General features: G+C 49.9%; 1 protein-coding gene across 1 annotated transcript in view; it reads right to left on the reverse strand.

Moving 5' to 3' along the window:
- Window positions 1-11,899: 11,899 nt before the first annotated feature.
- The window catches only part of CEP104 (centrosomal protein 104), a 44,393-nt gene continuing 36,328 nt past the window's right edge, over window positions 11,900-19,964 (reverse strand). The window contains exons 19-21 of the mRNA XM_017542695.2: window positions 19,471-19,649; window positions 13,884-14,028; window positions 11,900-12,627 (exon numbers count right to left, since the gene is read on the reverse strand). Coding sequence (XP_017398184.2) covers window positions 12,512-12,627; window positions 13,884-14,028; window positions 19,471-19,649 — 440 coding nt within the window. The 3' untranslated portion in view covers window positions 11,900-12,511. The remainder of the gene's footprint in view (window positions 12,628-13,883; window positions 14,029-19,470; window positions 19,650-19,964) is intronic.

Here is a 19,964-nt window from a genome sequence, read left to right on the forward strand (position 1 = left end):
TCCTGGGTTCAAGCAATTCTCCGGCCTCAGCCTCCCGAGTAACTGAGTTACAGGTGCCCGCCACCAAGCCCAGCTAATTTTTTTGTATTTTTAGTAGAGACAGGGTTTCACCATGTGGGCCAGGCCGGTCTCAAACACCTGACCTCAGGTGATTTGCCTGTGACGGCTTCCTAAAGTGCTGGGATTACAGGAATGAGCCATTGCACCTGGCCCCAAAATTTTTATGTATTTATTTATTGAGACAGGGTCTTGCTCTGTTACCCAGGCTGGAGTGCAGTGGTGCCAACTCTGCTCACCTCAGTCTCTACTTCCCTGGCTCCAGTGATCCTCCCACCTCAGCCTCCCAAGTAGCTGATAGCACAGGCATGCACCACCATGCCTGGCTAAGTTTTGTATTTTTTGTGAAGCTGGGGTTTTGCCATGTTGCCCAGGCTGGTCTCAAACCCCTGAGCTCAAGCAATCCACCTGCCTCAGACTCCCAAATAGCTAGGATTACAGATATGAGTCACCACACCTGGCCAAAAAATAAAATTCAAAGCCCCGCAACCATCTGAATGGACCCCTCCTCTGGGCCAAAGGCATTCCCTAGTTAACCGTAAAAACTAGTTCAGGGGCTGGGCGCGGTGGCTCTCGCCTGTAATCCCAACACTTTGAGAGACCGAGGCAGGAGGATCATGAGACCAGCCTGGTCGACATGATGAAACCCCATCTCTACTAAAGATAGAAAAAATTAGCTGGGTGTGGTGGTGGACGCTTGTAATCCCAGCTACTCGGGAAGCCGAAGCAGGAGAATCACTTGAATCAGGGAGGCAAAGCTTGCAGTGAGTCAACATCATGCCATTGCAGTCCAGCCTGGGCAAGAGGGCAAGACTCCATCTCAAAAACAGAAACAAAGAAACTAGTTTAGGTCATGACGGGAAAGGTCAGATGTGGGGGGTGGGGTTGGACATGCCTCATTATACTGTCCTCCCTTTGGAAATTCAGGCCCACTTGACCATCATGAACATCAACACAGACCTTAAGACTGACAGAGCCAGGCCAGGTGAGGTGGCTGACGCCTGTAATCCTAACACTTTGGGAGGCCAAGGTAGGCAGATCACTTGAGGTCAGGAGTTCAAGGCCAGTGTGGCCAACATGGTGAAACCCTGACTCTACTAAAAATACAAAAATTAGCCAGGCATGATGGTGGGCGCCTGTAATCCAAGCTACTTGGGAGGCTGAGGCAGGAGAATTGCTTAAACCCAAGAGATGGAGGTTGCAGTGAGCCGAAACTGTGTCACTATACTGCAGCCTGGGTGACAGAGCAAGACTCCATCTCCCAAAAAAAAAAAAAAAAAGACTGACAAAGCTGACTCTTCGTAGCAATGATACCAAATTCCAGCCTGCCTCTAGTAGAGCATTAAATGACAGATAAAGACTCTGAATGAAATTCAAGTATTTTACCCCAAATTATATTTCTTTGCCATATCTTAAAATAGTCCGGCAAGGCTATTGTGGGGGAAATCTGCATTCTGAAGACAGTCTCCTTGCTTTGCTGGGCCTATTTCCTGATCCAGGAGAGAATCAACTCTGATCAAAAAACATTTACAGGCCAGGTGCGGTGGCTGACTCCTGTAATCCCAGCACTTTGGGAGGCTGAGGCGGGCAGATCACCTGAGGTCAGGAGTTTAAGATGAGCCCTGGCCAACATGGTGAAGCCCCATCTCTACTAAAAATACAAAAATTAGCTAGGCTTGGTGGCATAATCCCAGCTACTTGGAGGCTGAGGCAGGAGAATCACTTCAACCCAGAAGGCAGAGGTTGCAGTGAGCTGAGATTGTGCCATTGCACTCCAGCCTGGGCCACAGAGGGAGATTCCATCTCAAAGAGCGGGGGAGAGAGAGAGAGAGGGAGAGAGAGAGAGAGAGAGAGAGAGAGAGAGAGAAAAAGAAATTCGGGGATCTAATTTTGAAGCAAACCAGGCACAGAGACCCAGCTCTGGATCCTGCTGCTCTGGGGGAGTTAGGAACAGTGAGCCCGTCACTAACAGCCCAAGTCAGGATGGCACAAACTGGACCTTCAGACAGGCCTCTACTTGAGATAAGCTTTGGAACAAGACACGTGGCCCTGCACCCTCCTGCACCACTCCCGCTTGTTTTCCACACCAAGTTTTCCTTCCGAAATCCCTCACTCAGCCACAAAGACAGAGGGTCTCTCGGAGCCATGAGCCCAGCCATGTCCCATCTGCTGGTATAGAAAGTAAAAAGTTCCTCTTCAAAGTTTCCCTTCTTGTTAAAGAATGTTAGACATAAAGAAATAAGTGCATTCTACGTCCTTGTGCTTTAACCAAGATATCGGTGCTGGACGTGCCCACAGGCATGTCCCAGCTCACAGCCTATGCCCCTTCCTTTTTGGACTTCCTCTATCTTTTGTGCTCCATTGCCTTTACCTATTTAGAAAAGTTTAAAGTTGTTGGCCGGTTGGGTTTTAGTTTAGATTGTGAGATCTGGCTCCAACCAACAGAGATCTGACACAGCAGTAAGAATCCAATGCTTAAGGAATAAATGTGCTTGCCTTTCCCTTGTTCATTGTACTCTTGTGGCAAGATGGCTAAGAGGAGTACTCTTTCTGCAGAAAGTAAAATTGCTTTACTGAGAGAACTTTTTGTCTGAATGCTAATGTTTCCTTGCGGTACTTAGGAACAAGCATTCTGTCTCTAACAGTTGTTTAATAAACTGCTTTCCTTCCACCACACCTCCCTTCTCATGTTTTTGGTCTTTGAGCAGCCAGGCTTGAGCTGGTTACAAATCTGGTGCCTTGTGTGAGGCACTGTGTTGTGAGTGGCTCAGCCTGTGCACATGCTTTCCAGTGAATGCAGAAATTGGCCACGGGAGTCCCAGGGCTCACCCACTCTTGCTACCAGGCAGGACAGCAGCCACTTGCAAATGCCAACGCCAGCTGCTCATGGCCAACTGACCCCAGGACTAGGACCTTAGGGAATCCTAGTAGCTGCCAAGACCACCTTTGTCTTGAGTTTTTCTCCCTCCTGCTTCATGATATCAGCAGCTCTCACGCTCTGCTGATGGGAGGGAAGCAGCATCTGGGATGTCAACTGGAGTGCACCTGGAAATCCTCTGTGTCTGTCGTCTGGGGCTTTAGCTGTCTAGAGCTAGTATTGGTACTCTGGTGCTGCCTGAATCTCTGTGTCAGTTGGACCTAATGCAGGTCATTCTGTGGTGCTGTCTGGGTTTGGGACAGGACCTCAGGACTTTGCTGCAGTCTACCCTCTGCAGAGATCTGTTTGTGCTTGTGTCTCTGTTTAGTGTTGTACCTTCTTCCAAGGGTGCTTAGCCACAGCCTCCATCCCAACGGCCAAGATCAGGTCCATCTGATTGTCAGAAAGCAGCCAGATAGAGTGCTCCTCTCCTCACTAGGTGTATTAGCCCATTTTCACTCTGCTCATAAAGACATACCCAAGACTGGGAAGAAAAAGAGGTTTAATTGGACTTTCAGTTCCACATGGCTGGTGAGACCTCATCAGAATCATGGCAGGAGGTGAAAGGTACGTCTTACAAGGTGGTGGCAAGACAAAATGAAGAAGATGCAAAAGCAGAAACCCCCCTGATAAAACCATCAGATCTCGTGAGACTTATTCCCTACCTTGAGAACAGTATGGGGGAAAACACCCCCATGATTCAGATTGTCTCCCACCGGGTCCCTCCCACAACACGAAGCAATTATGGGAGTACAATTCAAGATGAGATTTGGGTGGGGACACAGAGCCAAACCGCATCACTAGGGGAGAAATAGGTTCCAGCAATTTCCTTTGATTTTGTCATCCTCTTTGGGAATCCAGAGCAGTTCCTGTATCTGTGTCAAATTTTGTTGGTGGAAAAAGCATGTAAACTCTTTTCGAGACTGAGATTCCAGCTGATTCCATACTGTGGCCCATTTTGTGCATATTTTAAATCAATGGGCAAACTACAATAAGGAAAATTCAGAGCTCACTCACATGGTTAACCTGCAACTGTAGAGTTCAAGTCTTCTAAAGCTCTCTATTTCTCCCTTTTCTTTTCTGCCTGCTTTGAACCTGCTGTTAAGTTATTGGCGTTGAGATAAAACTCACTGCTTTACTTGGAAATTTTGTTTTTCTTATGCAGTTCAGCCAGTTCCAGCTAAAATATAAACACTGGAAACCTATTTGAAAGTGAAGGAAAAAAAGAGGTTTTAAAATCAAAACTGCCATGAATACTGCTTTATCCAAAATTTTGGTCCACAGCTTTCCTTGGATTACCTTTCAGGGCAAACAAAGCTTAGCCATGTGAACAGGTTCCAATTTTGTCAGAAATAACTTGGGTCCAGCTATCTTTTATAGGTCAGTGAGTCTGTGATGCTTCCTCCTGGCAGGAGTTCCAAGGTGAGAGTTATTGGATCTATGTTTGTGTGTGTATGTATACCTCTTTAGATGTGTTTATGTATATGTGCATGTATTGTGTGTTGTGTCTAGGCTACCATATTGGCTTATAAGTAGATGAGTCCTCATAGATTAAGTCCAAATGCCTTTCAAGTCCACACGAATTTAGTAATCTTTAATAAATAAGCTGGATTTAAATTTATTGTCAAAAGAAAAATAAAAATCTCTTCAGAATCATCAGTATACACTTTTGCCTGGGTAAATAAGTTTTACATTTGCCTCTGCTAAATGTTTTAAGCTGTCAGGGTTTGGCAAAAACGTTATGAGACAATAAACCCAGACAAAACTGGAATAATCTGTGTGTGATTTTTTTTTTTAACAAATAAGACTAAGATTGTTGATTCAATGAAAACAGCTGAATCTTCTGAGTTTTTGGCAAAATACCATGTGTTTAATTTTAAAATTCTTACTTAGGTGAACATCTAATATTCACAGACTTTAAAAATGGTTAACAAGGGCTGGACACGGTGGCTCATGCCTATATTCCCAACACTTTGGGAAGCTGAGGCAGGGGGATCATTTGAGCCCAGGAAATCAAGACAGTCCGGCCAATGTAGTGAGACCCCATTTCTACAAAAAACTTAAAAAGGTTACTGGGTGTGGTAGTATATGTCTGTAGTCCATGTTACTCAGGAAGGTAAGGTGAGAAGACTGCTTGGGCCCAGTGAGGCTGTAGTGAGCTATAGTTGTGCCATGGCACCCTAGTTGGGGCAATACAGTGAGACTCTGTTTTTGAAAAATGATTAACAGGAAAATAATGTAAAATCATGACTAGCTTTGTGTAATATCTCAGTTTTCAGAAGTAATCTAGTTAAACTGGAAAAACCTGAGTTTGTGTAAATGAGATAAATGCTTATAAGTGGACAGGAGAGTCATTTGAGTCCAGGAAATCAAGATCAGCCTAGCCAATGTAGTGAAACTACATTGAGAAAAGATTGTGCTATGGGAAAATGTGTTTCTAAAAATTATGGAATGGTTTAATCAACAAAATAACTTCTGATAGTTCAAGATTTCTTGCTTCCTGGGCTTTCACTAAAATTTAAGGTTGCTAAGAATAGGGATTCTAATTAATATGTAAGTCTGTAAATATTGAGAGAAAAAATAATTTTATGTAATTTGAAAATTGTTTAAAAGTTATGAAGAAATGTAAAAAGAAACTAGTAAGTAGGGGAGAGAGTAATAAAAAAAGTTTTATATATGAAGTTATATTTTTGGTAAGGATATGAAGAAAAGAAAATAATTTTATATAAGAAAGGATATTATGTGATAAATTCTTATCCTAAAGTAAAATGGCTAGAAAAGAGAGAAGTATAAGACAAGTCAGGAAGTTCAAACATGTTGTAGATGGTCAGTGTAAGTTGTGATAAGGTTTGTAAAGGGGAATTACCTGAGACTGGGCAATTTAAAAAGAGGTTTGATTGACTTATGATTCTGCAGGCTCTGCAGGAAGTGTAGCATGAGCAACTTCTTGGGGAGGACTCAGGGAGCTTTTACTCATGGCAGAGGTAAAGCAGGAGCTAGAGAGTGAGGGGGAGGTGCCACATACTCCAGGCTGGAGTATAGTGGTGTGATCCCTGCTCATTGCAACCTTTTCCTCCTGGGTTCAAGTGATTCTTCTGCCTCAGCCTCCAAGTAGCTGTAATTACAGACATCTGCCACCATGCCTGGCTAATTTTTGTATTTTTAGTAGAGACAGGGTTTCACCATGTTGCCCAGGTTAGTCTCAAACTCCTGACCTCAAGTAATCTGCCCGCCTCGGCCTCCCAAGATGCTGGGATTACAGGCATGAGCCATCATGCCCCACCACTGAACACATTTTAAACAGGACCACTCAGGGGTATGGTGGCTCACGCCTGTAATCCCAGCACCCCGGAAGGCTGAGGTGGGAGGATCACTTAAGCTCAAGAGTTCCAGACCAGCCTGGGCAACACAGTGAGATTTCCCTGTACAAAAATGTAAAAATTAGCTGGGCATGGTGTCATGTGCCTATAGTCCCAGTTACTCAGGAGGCTGAGGCAGGAGGTTGAAGGTTGCAATGAGCTGAGAGTGCACTGCACTCCAGCCTGGGTGACAGAGTGAGACCCTATCTCAAAAAAATAATAAACAAAGAGGATTAGTTGTCTTAGTCTGCTTGTTATAACAAAATATCTGAGACTGGGTAAATTATAGAAAGCAGAGGTTTCTTTCTAACAGCTGTGGAGGCTGGGAGTCCAAGCATCCTCTGGAGGGAGAGAGGGAAAGCGGGCTGTATCCTTACAGGGCAGAAGGTGAAGGGGGATCCGCCACCCAAGGCCCCCCACTCACTTTGTTTTGGAGACAGGGTCTCACTCTGTCACCCAGGCTGAGTGCACTGGAGCATTCATGGCTCACTTCAGCCTCGACCTCCAAGGCTCCTTTGATCCTCCTCCCTCAGCCACCCGAATGGGTGGGACTACAGGCACATGCCACCATACCCATCTAATGTTTTATTTTTTGTAGAGATAGGGTCTCACTATGTTGCCCAGGTTGGTCTTGAACTCCTGGATGTCAGTGATCCTCTCATCTTGGCCTCCCAAAGGGCTGGGTTTATAGGTGTGAGCCACCGTGTCTGGCTCCAAGACCTTTTATTGTTGCAGAAATCCATCCACGAGGACAGGGCCTACCATCGGGCCCCACCTCCCTATACTGTTGCACCGGGGAGTGAGTTTCCAGCCTGTGAACTTGCAGACACATTCACCCACCAGCACCAGGCAACAGAGTGCTGCCTGATGCTGCTACCCAGAGTAACACAGGAGGTATGAGATCCACATTACAGAGGCGAATGGGCTGCTGATGACACTGATGTTGGTGATAAAATAGTTTGCAGGGGGCCTGGGCAACATGGTGAGACCCCCCCACCCACAAAAAAAATTAGCTGGGGTTGGTGGCTTGTGCCTGTAGTCCCAGCTACTCAGGAGACTTAGGTGGGAAGATGGCTTGAGCCCAGGAGTTCTAGACTGCAGTGAGTCATCATAGCACTACTGTACTCCAGCCCGTGCAACAGAGTGAAACTCTGTCTCTGGAATTAAAGAAAAGTTCCGAAGTGGGAGAGATTTTCTTCCCTCTCCCCTGCCTGGCCCTGTCCCAGGGCTTCATTCTTAGGAAGGAGGGATGCTCTGGGAACCCCTGAGTTTGGAAGATGCTCTGGTAGGATTTTGCAGCTGGGTGTGTGGGCAGTGGGGGCTCCCCTGCCTTTAGGCTGCCCACTGCCCTCTGCTGGCTGGGCCTCACCTCCACTGATCCTCAGAAGTGCTCCCCACTTAAGGGCAGGTGCCTGACACCCTGAGGCCAGTTGTGCAGAAGGCTGGAAAATGCCTGGAGTGTGTGTGTGTCCTCTTTGGCACACAGTGTATAGCAAGGGTGCTGGGATGCAGCCCAACCCTGTTCGTGGGTGCCCCGTGTCCTGGCAGTGATGAGGGAGTGAGAACAGAAATAAGACAGGGCCAAGGGTAGAAGTTCACAGCGTGGGTCCAGGGGTCCAACGCACTCTCTGGCAGGGTGATCTGCGTTGGCACTGAGCTGTGGGCTCCACACACTTTTATTGGGTGCATTATCTTGTTAATCTTGCAGGCTGTGGGGAGGAGGGTGGAGGAGGAAGATAGATGGGGGGAAGAGCATGTGTCTGCAGCATCAATAGCAAATGTAGTTCTTCTAAGAAACGCTAACTAAGGACACTGAGTTTTTACCACCCATTCTCTATCCAGGTGCATTTGCAAAAGAGGCACAATGGATAGGGCGCCATAAGGTCTGAGCGCACACCGTGCATCAAGGGGTTTTTATCTCCTGAGCACTGTGGACACAGAGCAATCAGAATTACTCTATATTCCCAGAACACAGGCAGAGCCTGTGGCGTTCCAGTTCTCTCTGCCCTGCAAGACTTCCCTGTCCTGCAAGCTCCCGTCTGCAAAGGCCCTCCCGAGTCTTGTGAGCAGAGGTTGCGTTCCTTCCTAGAGTTCTTGCACAAGCCCTCCTTAGGAGACCCTCACGCAGACTGTGTGTTGGGAAGAGATCGTGGGACCGAAGCCATCTCTGCTGCCTCGCAACCACACCGCAGCGTCCCGCGGTTATGAAGCTCTCAGACGGTCTTCACTAGAGGCCTCCTGTTACCACTTGATCTCTGCTTTTATTTTACTGCACCATAGTTTGGAGTTTTCTTAATTCAGTATTTGATCCGTGGCACAAATCTCAGGGTATAAAAAGTAAGCAAGCTTGTAATCATTTAACTGTAACACAGGTCTGCCCCTGGCCATCTTTTCCTACAAAGGGGACCTTCAGTTCCATTTTACAGGTGAGGAAGCTGAGGCAGTGGCAAGCTGTGGTCACACACTCCCTGAAAACTGCTCCATCAGTGGAGTCAGGATCTCCCATGCTATTTTCAAGATCCAGACAGTGCCAAGGTTCCTCTGGACCAGAACCTTCCTCCCTGCAGTCAGAGGGCACGCGGGGGCTTTGCCCTGCAGCTGCGTGTGCCTGGAATATCTCTGTTCTGTCATTGAGGATGACAACACTGGCCTTGCACGGTCATAGATTCCCGCAGACCCGCCTCCGTCCCACTGGATGGTCTAAAGCCACACCTCCCTGCAGGGTGGGCTCACAGGCTCACTGCCTAAGCCCTGGCCATGACCTTCCTCCCACGGCTCAGCCCACCTAGCTTTCCAATCAAGGGTGCCACAGCCACTGCCCCTGGCTTTCCTGGGCAGTAGGTGGGTGATCATGGTGCAGTGCTTAGTTGAAAAGCAAAACAGCCGTGACAGCTGGTAACATCCCTCTTTCAAAGGGGAAAAACCTATGAAGAGACCAGAAAGTATAATCCTGTACTGGGCACAATTAGAGAACTTGGACAACATTCTGAATTTATTCCACAGGATACAACTGGTCAATCATTTCTCTAATCTCCATGTGGTTTCAAATAGTCTAGTTTCTTCAACAGTGAACTTGTTTTGACAAAGAGCTTATTCTAGGGACCAAACTCAGGGCAACTTCATACCTGTTGTCTCTTTTTTCACCAATTGTTGATCTACTTTTTTTATTTTCTTGAGATGGAGTCTCACTCTGTCACCCAGGCTGGAGCGCAATGGTGTGATCTCAGCTCACTGCAATCTCTGCCTCCTGGGTTCAAGCGATTCTCCTGCCTCAGCCTCCCAAGTAGCTGGGATTATAGGTGTGCACCACCATGCCTGGCTAATTTTTGTATTTTTAGTAGACAGGCTGTCACCATGTTAGTTAGGTTGGTCTCGAACTCCTGACTTCATGATCCGCCCACCTTGGCCTCCCAAAGTGCTGGGATTACAGGCATGAGCCACCTTGCTCAGACTTTCAATCTACTTTGTAAGTTTTCAGGGCTGGGCTACACTTGTTCATTAAAGTAAATGTAATTGGCAAATTGCTTTTTAATTGTAATGTTGAAATAAAGTGACAAAACATTTAGTGATCTTTTTATTAATATACTCAGGGTGAGTTAACCCTTAAGCCCTAAAACAATAAAAATAAATTACTTAGATATTTTATAATTCTGGTGCTTGAAATAAAGACAAATAGAAAACTATGTTAAAATATTAAAAACTTGCAAAATTTCATTACAAGTATTTACATTTGTATTCTAATGCCAATTTACACATACAGTCCTTTTAAATTAGATTTACTATAATATCTTGACATGAAAATAATAGAAATAAATATTAAATATTCAGAACATGAGTAAAAATTCAATTATTAGTATTCCAAATTTAGTCATTTTATTTATGAATGGCCAAGGGATCTTACAGTTCCTTTGAAGTTTTTTATGCCAGATTATCGGTCCCTTAACAATAGCCCTGTAAAGCTCTCAACAGTCACGAATCACTGGTAGGATCATTTCAACAAAAACACACGATTCTTCTGTAACTAACAAAAGAGGAATCTGTTTTAAATGAACCCAAGTTTGTCAATCACTAAAAATGACGTATTTTTATAAATGTTTTCTTTAAGTTCCGATACATAGAAAACACGTATATTTCTTAAAAGTTTCATTGGTGAGAGAAGAATAATTCTTTGGTTAACTTTTCTCGTTCGTGTTCTATTTAAGGAACGAGTTCTATTTTGTCTGTTTTTTAAACATGGATTGGAAAATAATGGCCAACATCTCTGAGACCAGAAAGGATCATTTTACAGATGTCTTGGGATCTTCGCTCTGTTTTGTCTCATAAAGATTCAAGTTATTTCTCTTCTTGTACTATTTTTTTTTTTTTTGAGATGGAGTCTTACTCTGTCACCCAGGCTGGAGTGCAGTGGCATGATCTGACTCACTACAGCCTCCGCTGCCTGGATTCAAGCGATTCTCCGGCCTCAGCCTCCAGAGTAGCTGGGACTACAGGCAATGTGCCACCATACTTGGCTAATTTTTTTATTTTTAGTAGAGACAGGACTTTTCCATATTGGCCAGGCTGGTCTCCAACTCCTGACCTCAAGATCCATTCTCCTTGGCCTCCCAAAGTGCTGGGATTAGAGGCTTGAGCACTGCGCCTGGCCCCCTCTCTCCTTATACTTTAAAAACATTTAGCAGAGCATATTCTTAAAGATTCTTGGTAGGTCTTATTCTTACTTAGTATTCTGAGTCAACTGGCGGTATATTTACCAAACGTGGAGATTAATTCACGCAAATTCATGGTTATTAACGTATCCAAACCAGGGAGTACATTGTTCAAATAGTGATTAGTTCTTAGATATTTTGTTGTTTCACACAGTTGGGAATTAAGAAATATCTATACACTAATTGCTTAATACAAACTCCATCAATCCCAAACCTTTCTAACTAGCATTTTCAAAATCTGCCCATGCAACACCTGTGAGGCAAGCAGAAGCCCCGGGCACCGGGTGGGAGGGGACTGCCCTCAGTCCGTGGTAGCCTCGGCCCCTGGGAGCACAGGCTGGGGCGGGGAGAGTGTAGGTGCTTCCAGACAGCTCCTGACTCCCTCCATACAGTGGCCTGGACGTGACACAGGCCCCAAGCTACAGACGAAACCCACAGCTCACTCCCCCAGGACGGGATGGCTGGTTGGGGACGGTTTCTGAGGTTTGGTTACATCATTTGAAGCAACGTATTGGTGTTTTAAACATCCTATGAACTGTCTGAAGAAAGTAAACATATGGGCCCAGTCACAACATGGAGTTGAAGGGACGGGACGGGCCCGCACTAGCGGGCTTCTGCGTGCTGCAAGCAGAGTGACCAGGTGGAAATTCATTTCCCAGTGACTTCCTCCACATTTCTTTAGGAATTCTAAAGTGGAGAATGCGAAGCGCCTCCGGGCAAAGGCAGGGCACGGGCCACACCTGTGTCCACCTCAGTTCCAGGCAGGCGCTGACGTCTGTCACAGAGGCAGCGCTACTGGAGAAGCATCCAGCAAGGTGCTTGCCGAGGTGGGACCAATTCTCAAAAACAATACGAATTTAAAAAGATGTTCTCTTTTGCCTTTATTTCTTGCTCTAGTGGGAACGTGAGCTCTGCTACCCGGGGCCGAGCGCACTGGGCATGGCCAGCAGACGGGGCCTGCAGGGGGAGAAGGCACGCTGGAGGCCAGTGCACTCGGCCACTCTCCCGGAACCACCGTGCGCCGAGCCACAGACCTGTGGAAATTGTACTGCACGTGACAGAGAGCAGTGTGCAAAAGGTTTCCGGTCATATTTTATGGTAATTGCTCCCAGTAGTAAGGAAAGTGGGGCCGTGCCTGTGCTGCCGGCAGCCTGGCTAGCACCTCCCAGGTGGTGCCCTCTGGCTCTCTCTAAACAGGACGCATCCTCTTCCGATTCTAAGACAGGCCTGAGACAGCCCTGAAGGCTCAGCACACAGGGCGCGGGGTCCAGGTGCTGCACACAAGGTCTGTGGTTACTCCCGTTCGTATCGTGTGCATGAGAGCTGACGGCACGGACATGTAAGAAGCGTGCACAGCTGGAAGCCGCGGACAGCAGCCAGAGCATGGGGTCGCCAAGGCCAGAGAGTTCAGGAGAAATAGTGTGGAATCAGGAGACGTGCTCCATCCCTTACAAAGGAGCCGGAGTGCCGCGTCAGCGCCTGGCATGCGTCCTGCTGGAGCTCTTGCTCAGCCCGCCCTTTGGGGTGGGGATCTTGCTTCCGGCCTTTGACCCCGAGACGCCTGATGCAGCCACAGCTGACCTTCTCCCTGCAGAGCAAGCACAGGACCCACATTAAGAGGGGCGCTCCTACCCACAAACCAGATGTGGAACCTGTGGCCACAGTGTGAGTGGCCAGGGAGTGGTCAGATACCGAGCAACAGTGTCCGAGGGCCCATGGTGATGGCCAGCACCCGACTGCAGGACTCAGGGCTGGGCCTGGTGGGGTCTGCACAGTGGGCAGCGGTCATGTAGTCCCCAGGGGCCAGGCTGACAGTGGATGTGGGAAGTGGCTGTGCTGGCCGGCTGCACATGCACACGTGGTGGCACCAGGAGAGGAAGAGAATGCAGAGGAAACACGTGACATGTGGCAGAGGGCACAGAGCTGCCCTGGTATTAGCCTGGAACTCAGCTCCAGCAGCAGAGGCGGGGCGGCCACAGGGACTGGAGAGAGGCTTCCCGGCTGGCTGGCGGTCAGCAGGCGGCCCAGGAGCCTCTCTTTCCCCATGTTTGGCAGAGGTTGGGATGCCCTGTAGCCAAGTGCAGGCCTCAGCCCAGGGCCTGGCACATACCCAACACCCACAAACATCATCACTCCTCAAATACAGCTGTGTATCAAAGGCTTTGCCATCAGGAATAATTTTCTAATAAAAGAGATCCTATTTTCTTGCAAGGCATCCCAAATCTGACATGAAATAGCTAATCTGATTTCTGGATCAGGCAGTGGCATTAGCTATGGGTCTACTCTTTAGCTTCCTCTTTTTCTTTTTTGGAGACAGAGTCTCACTCTGTCGCCCAGGCTGGAGCGCCATAGCGTGATCTCGGCCTACCACAACCTCTACCTCCCGAGTTTGAGATCCTCCTGCTTCAGCCTCCCAGGCAGCTGGGATTGCAGGCCCTCGCCACTGTGCACAGCTAATTTTTTTTACAGGGTTTCATCATGTTGGCCAGGCTGGTCTTGAACTCCTGACCTCAAATGATCCACCTGCCTTGGGCCCCAAAGTTCTGGGATTACAGGTGTGAGCCACCGTGCCCGGCCAGCTTCCTGATTCTAACACTCGTGTCAGTGATGCAGAAAGAGAAGAGGACTGGAGTAGGAGCCTTTGCACGTGGAGAAGGACTTTGCTCACACAATATGGTTAGCCTGCCTACTAAGGAACCAGAGCACGAGAGAGAGGCTGGGAGACTTTTTTTTTTTTTTTTTTAAAAGGGATGGGGTCTTGCCATGTTACCCTGCTGGGGATGCTCTTTTGGGTAAGTGGAAATGGAGGGCTGGACTGCACCCGCTCAGTGCGCTGGCCCTCACCTGGCTGCAGTGCTGGGGCCTTCTGCAGAACGTGTGTCTTGCGCAGGTTCATGGTGCAGCCGGCTGGGCCCATCAGGTGAGCTTTCCATGCCTGCAGCGGAGGAGGCAAAGAGTTAATCAAGCAGGACCAACCTGGGGCACTACCTCAGACCCAAAGGGACTCACTGTGTAAGCTGAAAACGAGGGGTGGCCACACCGGCAGGAGCCGCAGAACAGTTCCGTCACCGGGACGCCTCCCTTTGGGTGTGTTGTGATGGCCTCTGCGGTCTGTGCAGAGTACAACTCAGGACACACCAAGTCCTGTTGCCAGGTGAGCCTGCGTCTGGTTCCCACCCAGCCACACAGGGCCTTTGGCGTCAGCGTCTCCGAGCACAGCAGTGTGCGCGCAAATGCAAGGGTGAGATGCAAGGTGCCCATGTGACTATGGGCCAGGCCAGAAGAGAGAGTGTGCCAGGTCCCACAGGCTCCCCACCAGCCCGCTGCCGGCAGTTCCTCATGGGGTTCCCACTCTCTCCATCCCTGTTCCTCCTGAGCCACGCCACATGCAATTGCCCTGCAGAATGTGGGGCTCACGTGGCCCTGACTGCCTGGGCAGCCAGCTTCTTTCCTTCAGGACCAGTTATGAGACCGTCTGCGCAGAGACAGGGTTATAAAGGTGGCACCGCTGATTCCGAGTCTCTGGATGTTCCGGTTGTTCCTGGCTTTTTCCCTTCTATTTAAACAGCCCTCCCGAGGCTGGACACAGTGGCTCACGCCTGTAATCCCAGCACTTTGAGAGGCCGAGGTAGGCGGATCACCTGAGTTCAGGAGTTCAAGACCAGTCTGGTCAACATGGTAAAACCCTGTCTCTACTAAAAATACAAAATTAGCTGGGTGTGGTGGCGCACACCTGTAATCCCAGCTACTCAGGAGGCTGAGGCAGGAGAACTGCTTGAATTCAGGAGGCAGAGGTTGCAGTGAGCCGAGATCACACCATTGCACTCCAGCCTGGGTGAGAGCGAAATTCCGTTTCAAAACCAAAAACGATGCTCCCCAGGGACACTGCTCCAGCGGTTCCCGCATTCTCTGATGCACCAGTATCTCCACCAGACACATCCCTGCCTCTCCCTGGTTCCTCTCTCTCTCTCACCAGTGGCTGCCAGTGTCTGCCAGCCTGTGGCAGCCCCAGCCCAACCCCCTCCTGTCCTGCTTTAGCTGCTCCAGGCAGGCCTGGGTTCTGGTCTCTCCATTCCACCAGCATGAAAGCTGGGGCGCCTTCTCATCAGGACGTGACCCATCAGCATGGGGTGCACTTGCTCACCCCCTCCCTGGTGGAGGGACACGGCCTGCCCTAAAGGCTCTACTTCCTCCCTCCCCAGCACAGAGGCGGCGGGTCCCCCTCCATCCCTTGAATCTGGGTGACTGTGGTTTGCCTTGGTCAATGGAACAGTGGCAGACATGTGGCGGGGAGGCTGAAATGAATGCGTGCGCCTGGGCTGGTCTCGCTCTTGCCCTCTGCCATTGCTGCGGGAATGCCATGCCCAGGCTGGCGTGCCGGGATCAGACACAGGAAGCAAGGCTGAGGCGCCGCAGCTGCCTCCAGACTGTCCTAGATCAGTCCTCAGCTGTGGACCCCAGGTGTGTGTGTGAGCCCAACCAGGCCAGCAAGAGTCAGGCGGCTGCGATCAGCTGAGCCCGGCCAGACCAGCAGGCGTCCTCTTTGACCGGCTGTGCTCCTCCCCAGCACCTGGTTCGCCGCCTCCCTCCCACTCTGCCCGGGCTTAGCCCGTGGTCCTCTTCTGTCTGCACTTGCTCTTCAGGAGAGTGATTCCAGTAACATGACCTTACACCTACTTCTCATACACACCAACAGCCCCACGTTTCCACGTGCAGCCGTCTGTCTAGCTGCCTGCACACCTGACAGGCATTTTATCTCCATAGCTCCAGGCTGAGCTCCTGAGCGCCCTGGGTTCCTGACGGCAGTCACTACCTCACCACGTAGCAAGGACTCCACCAGCAAGTCCTGGGTCTGCCTGCAGTGTGCGCCCAGAATCTCACCACTTCTCAGAAGTCACTCAGCTTTCTGCTACCCCCGACCTCTCTGTCCCACAGCCTCTCAACAGAGCAGCAAAAGTGGCTGGCACGGGGTCTGCCAAGTCATGCCCACTCTTCCACTCAAACCCTGCAGGGACATTGCCTTCCACTGACTTTGAAGAGTAACAATCAGTAGTTTTCATCCCCAATATTGCCTTTCAGTCTATGTCCTTTGATGAAGAGGTTCTCACCTTTTACAACTGAATAGTTTTACGATAGAGTCCAGTTCTGCCGTTAAGCACGTTCAGATGCTGTGCACTCAATCTCCAGAACTCTTTTCATTTTACAAAACCCAAACTCTGCCCCAACCTTCTTCATTTTAATGGAACTGAATGTATCAGCCTCTTCCATCAAGGCTTCCGCTGCGTCTGTTTGAGAAATCCCTTCCTGGTCTGAAGTCACAAAGACATCCTTTGATCCACAGCCTCTCCTAAGAGATTCACAGTTGGGCCTTTCACATTGCAATCTCAGATCCACCTAACTTCCTGTTTTTTCTTTGTGAGACGGAGTCTCGCTCTGTCGCCAGGCTGGAGTGCAGTGGTGTGGTCTTGGCTCACTGCAAACTCCGCCTCCCAGGTTCAAGCAATTCTCCTGTCTCTACCTCCTGAGTGGCTGGGATTACAGGCGTGCCACCACGCCCAGATAATTTTTGTATTTTTAGTAGAGATGGGGTTTTACCATGTTGGCCAGGCTGGTCTTGATTTCCTGACCTGGTGGTCTGCCCGCCTCAGCCCCCACAGTGCTGGCATCACAGGCGGAGCCCCCACAAGCGGCCCACTCGGAGCCTTCGTCTAAGTGGAGTGGAGGGTGTCAAACTTCAGTGTTTACCCCTCTTCACATCATTCACAAAAATTCCAGATGTTAGAATTGGCACACAAGGACTTTAAAGTAGATTCTTAACGTCTGTTAGAGGCCTTAAATGTGGAACAAAGTGCCCCTGATGGCTATCAGAACCTGGGCCAACCTTGAAATCATGTAAGTCAAAGACACAAAGGCTGCAGAGTGCACGATTCCATTTACAAGAAGTGTCCAGAGTAGGCAAATCCCTGGAGACGAAAACTAGACAGATGGTTGGCAGGGGCTGGAGAAGGCGCTGGGGAGAAATGGGGCCGCGCTCAGGCAGTGCTATCTTGTGGGTGATGGAAAAGCTCCCAGCGTGTGCTGATGGTTGCACAACTCTGAATACATGAGAACCCGCTGATCTGTACACGGGGAGATGCTGAGCAGCCTAGACCTCCATAAATCCGTTAAAAACAGGTGCTCTTAGTAAGTGAACAGATGTGAACCTCAGTAGAGAAATGAAACGTAAAAAAATCCCAGCCAAATACAAACACTAGAACTAGAAAGTACAAGATTGGAAACGAAAAATTCACTTAACAGAGGACTGGAGAGGGAGGGAAGGAGACAGGGCATGGGGCCCTTCAACTAGAACAGAAAGGAGACCCCGGACACAGCCCAGTGAGCCACAGGGCAGACCCAACGCTCTTCACACTCACAAGCCCGTAGGCAGGAGAGGAGGGAGGGAACACTGGCAAAACAATTCACACAAAATTAGAAAGACACGTCTCAGCAGGCTGGAGTGGCCTCAAGGAGTGAGCTGTCCTGCAGAGAGGCCCCCAGTGTTGAGGACGGTGGGGGTCTCTAGGAGCTGAGTGGCTCTGGGTTGACAGTCCCCAAGAACATGCGACCTCAGTCCCATAACCACAAGGAAGTATTACTGCCAGCTGCCGGGATGAGCCTAGATGTGAGTCCTTCCCTAGCAGGGCCACAGATGAGAACACAGCCGGGCTCTGGACCCAGGGAACCATGAGGCAGTAAGCACGTGGCTGTTATCTGCCTATGCTGCAAGGTGTGTGGTGGCGTGTTAGGCAGTGTGGATAATTAGATCCAGGGAGGGCAGATGACACGTGAGATATGCCTGCTGATGGCACTGCAGATACTACCTGTGAGAGGACGTCAACTCGAGTCCGATGCTGGGAACAAGAAGGGGCGGAAGAAAAGGCGGCTACCGGAGGATCTGAACACTGCTCCTAGTGGGAAACCAGTGATAGCAACAGAAACGGGACGATGGGCACCGCACGGGAGTATGAGTAAGCAACAACTCGAATGTAAACACAAAGGCTCCTACATTCCGGAAGTAACCAGGGGTAGGAAAGGGGAAGGATGCCCGTGGAGCAGTCCCTAGAGGGAGGCGGACGGAAGCAGGGCAGGGCGGCAGCCTCTGTCCCAGGTTCTTCAAAGATGCCTGATTCTACAGACCCGGAAGCATGTCTTCTGTAATTACAGAACTTAATTCTTTAAAGTCCCCTAGAAATGGAATATAAAATGAACGTGTTCACAGTTGGTGGCATTGCCAGCCAGGGCGCACTCAAGTCCCTCCAACACAGGGCCACTGGGCCCCCTGTCGCCAGTGGAAAATGTTGTGAGGACAGGAACTGGGAAGTCTGACTTCTAGCAGAATCTGCCGCTGGTGGTGCGGGTGCCGCTGTGCTGGGCTGCCCGTGTACACTGGGGGACAAGGTGAATGGGTCGCCTGCGATCCCTGAATTCTGTCTCCAGGGCCTTTGGAAACCGGGGCCCAAGGATGGAAGTAAGGAGACACAGACGTTGGGAGAGACAAGGTTAAATAAGGCCTGCAGCTCAGGACAGGAGGGGAAGTGTGTGTGCACGAGCGACGGAGCCTCCTTCCCTCCATCTCTCCTGGCTGTGTCCACCGAGAGCCCAGCCACCGCGACCCACCTGGCAGCGGTGCACCTGAGGCCCCCAGTGCTGTCCTGAGGCCCATCCCTACTAATGGGAACCAGGCCTCTGTGAGCAGCTGGCCGATTCCAGGTCCGGGGCAGGAATGGACTGAAAAGGAGGGAGCTCTCTGCAGCTGCTTGGGTCTCATCAAAGTCTCAGGAGCCCAGCTGAAGAGTATGCCATTGGCCAGAGCTGGGACAATTCATGCGTCACTAAGCACGGTAACTGCATGGAACAGGGTCCCAGGGCTCAGCATTCACTGCCCAGCATAAAGAGGGCACCGCCAGCCCATTGTGTTGGACAGGGCCAAAATAACTGACAGGGAGCCTTGCACGCCCATGTCCCTCCTCATGGCCTCCAACGTCAGAGGAGCCGAGTGTATGGGGAAGCGGAGGGTGTGCATGTTCGAGCTGGCCCTCCCCACCGAGCCTGCTGAGTCACAGCGTAGTGCGCACTGGGACAGGGAGGAGAGCTTGGAATCAGGGAGGAAGGAAAATCGTTTAACCAAATAGGGCTGGGTTTTATTAGGCAAATAAGACTGCAGTGTTATAGAATCTGGCCAAGCTGTCACTGAGGGCCTCAGTATCTGGAAAAAGGCAATGGCCAGAACGAAAGAAAACCATGTCATGCTTGTACCCCAGTGACACAAGCTGGGCTTCGGTGAGCTGAGGCTCCTCCATAAACCATTTGTAAACGGAGGGAAGGAAATTGTGTGAACGTGCAGGTAGATGGAGAACCGTTCAGACAGGGCTAACCAGACGCTGTCTACTACCTGAACGCTCATGTGCTGTGCTCTGGCATGGCTCAGCACTAACACCACCACCACCACTACCACGATCACCACCATCACCACCACCGCCACCATGATCACCACCACCAGCACCACGATCACCACCAACAGCACCACGATCACCACCACGATCACCACAACCACCACCGTGATCACCACCACTGTGACCACCACCACGATCACCAACACCACCACCACGATCACCACCATCACCACCACCACCACCGTGATCATCACCACCAGCACCACCACCACCACCACGATCACCAACACCACCACCACGATCACCAACACCACCACCACGATCACCAACACCACCACCACGATCACCACCATCACCACCACCACCACCGTCACCACCACCACCACCACGATCACCAACACCACCACCACGATCACCACCACCACCACCACGATCACCAACACCACCACCACGATCACCACCACCACCACCACGATCACCAACACCACCACCA

Source organism: Cebus imitator, unplaced genomic scaffold (assembly GCF_001604975.1).
Source record: "Cebus imitator isolate Cc_AM_T3 unplaced genomic scaffold, Cebus_imitator-1.0 Scaffold145, whole genome shotgun sequence".
Classification (NCBI taxonomy): Eukaryota; Metazoa; Chordata; class Mammalia; order Primates; family Cebidae; genus Cebus; species Cebus imitator.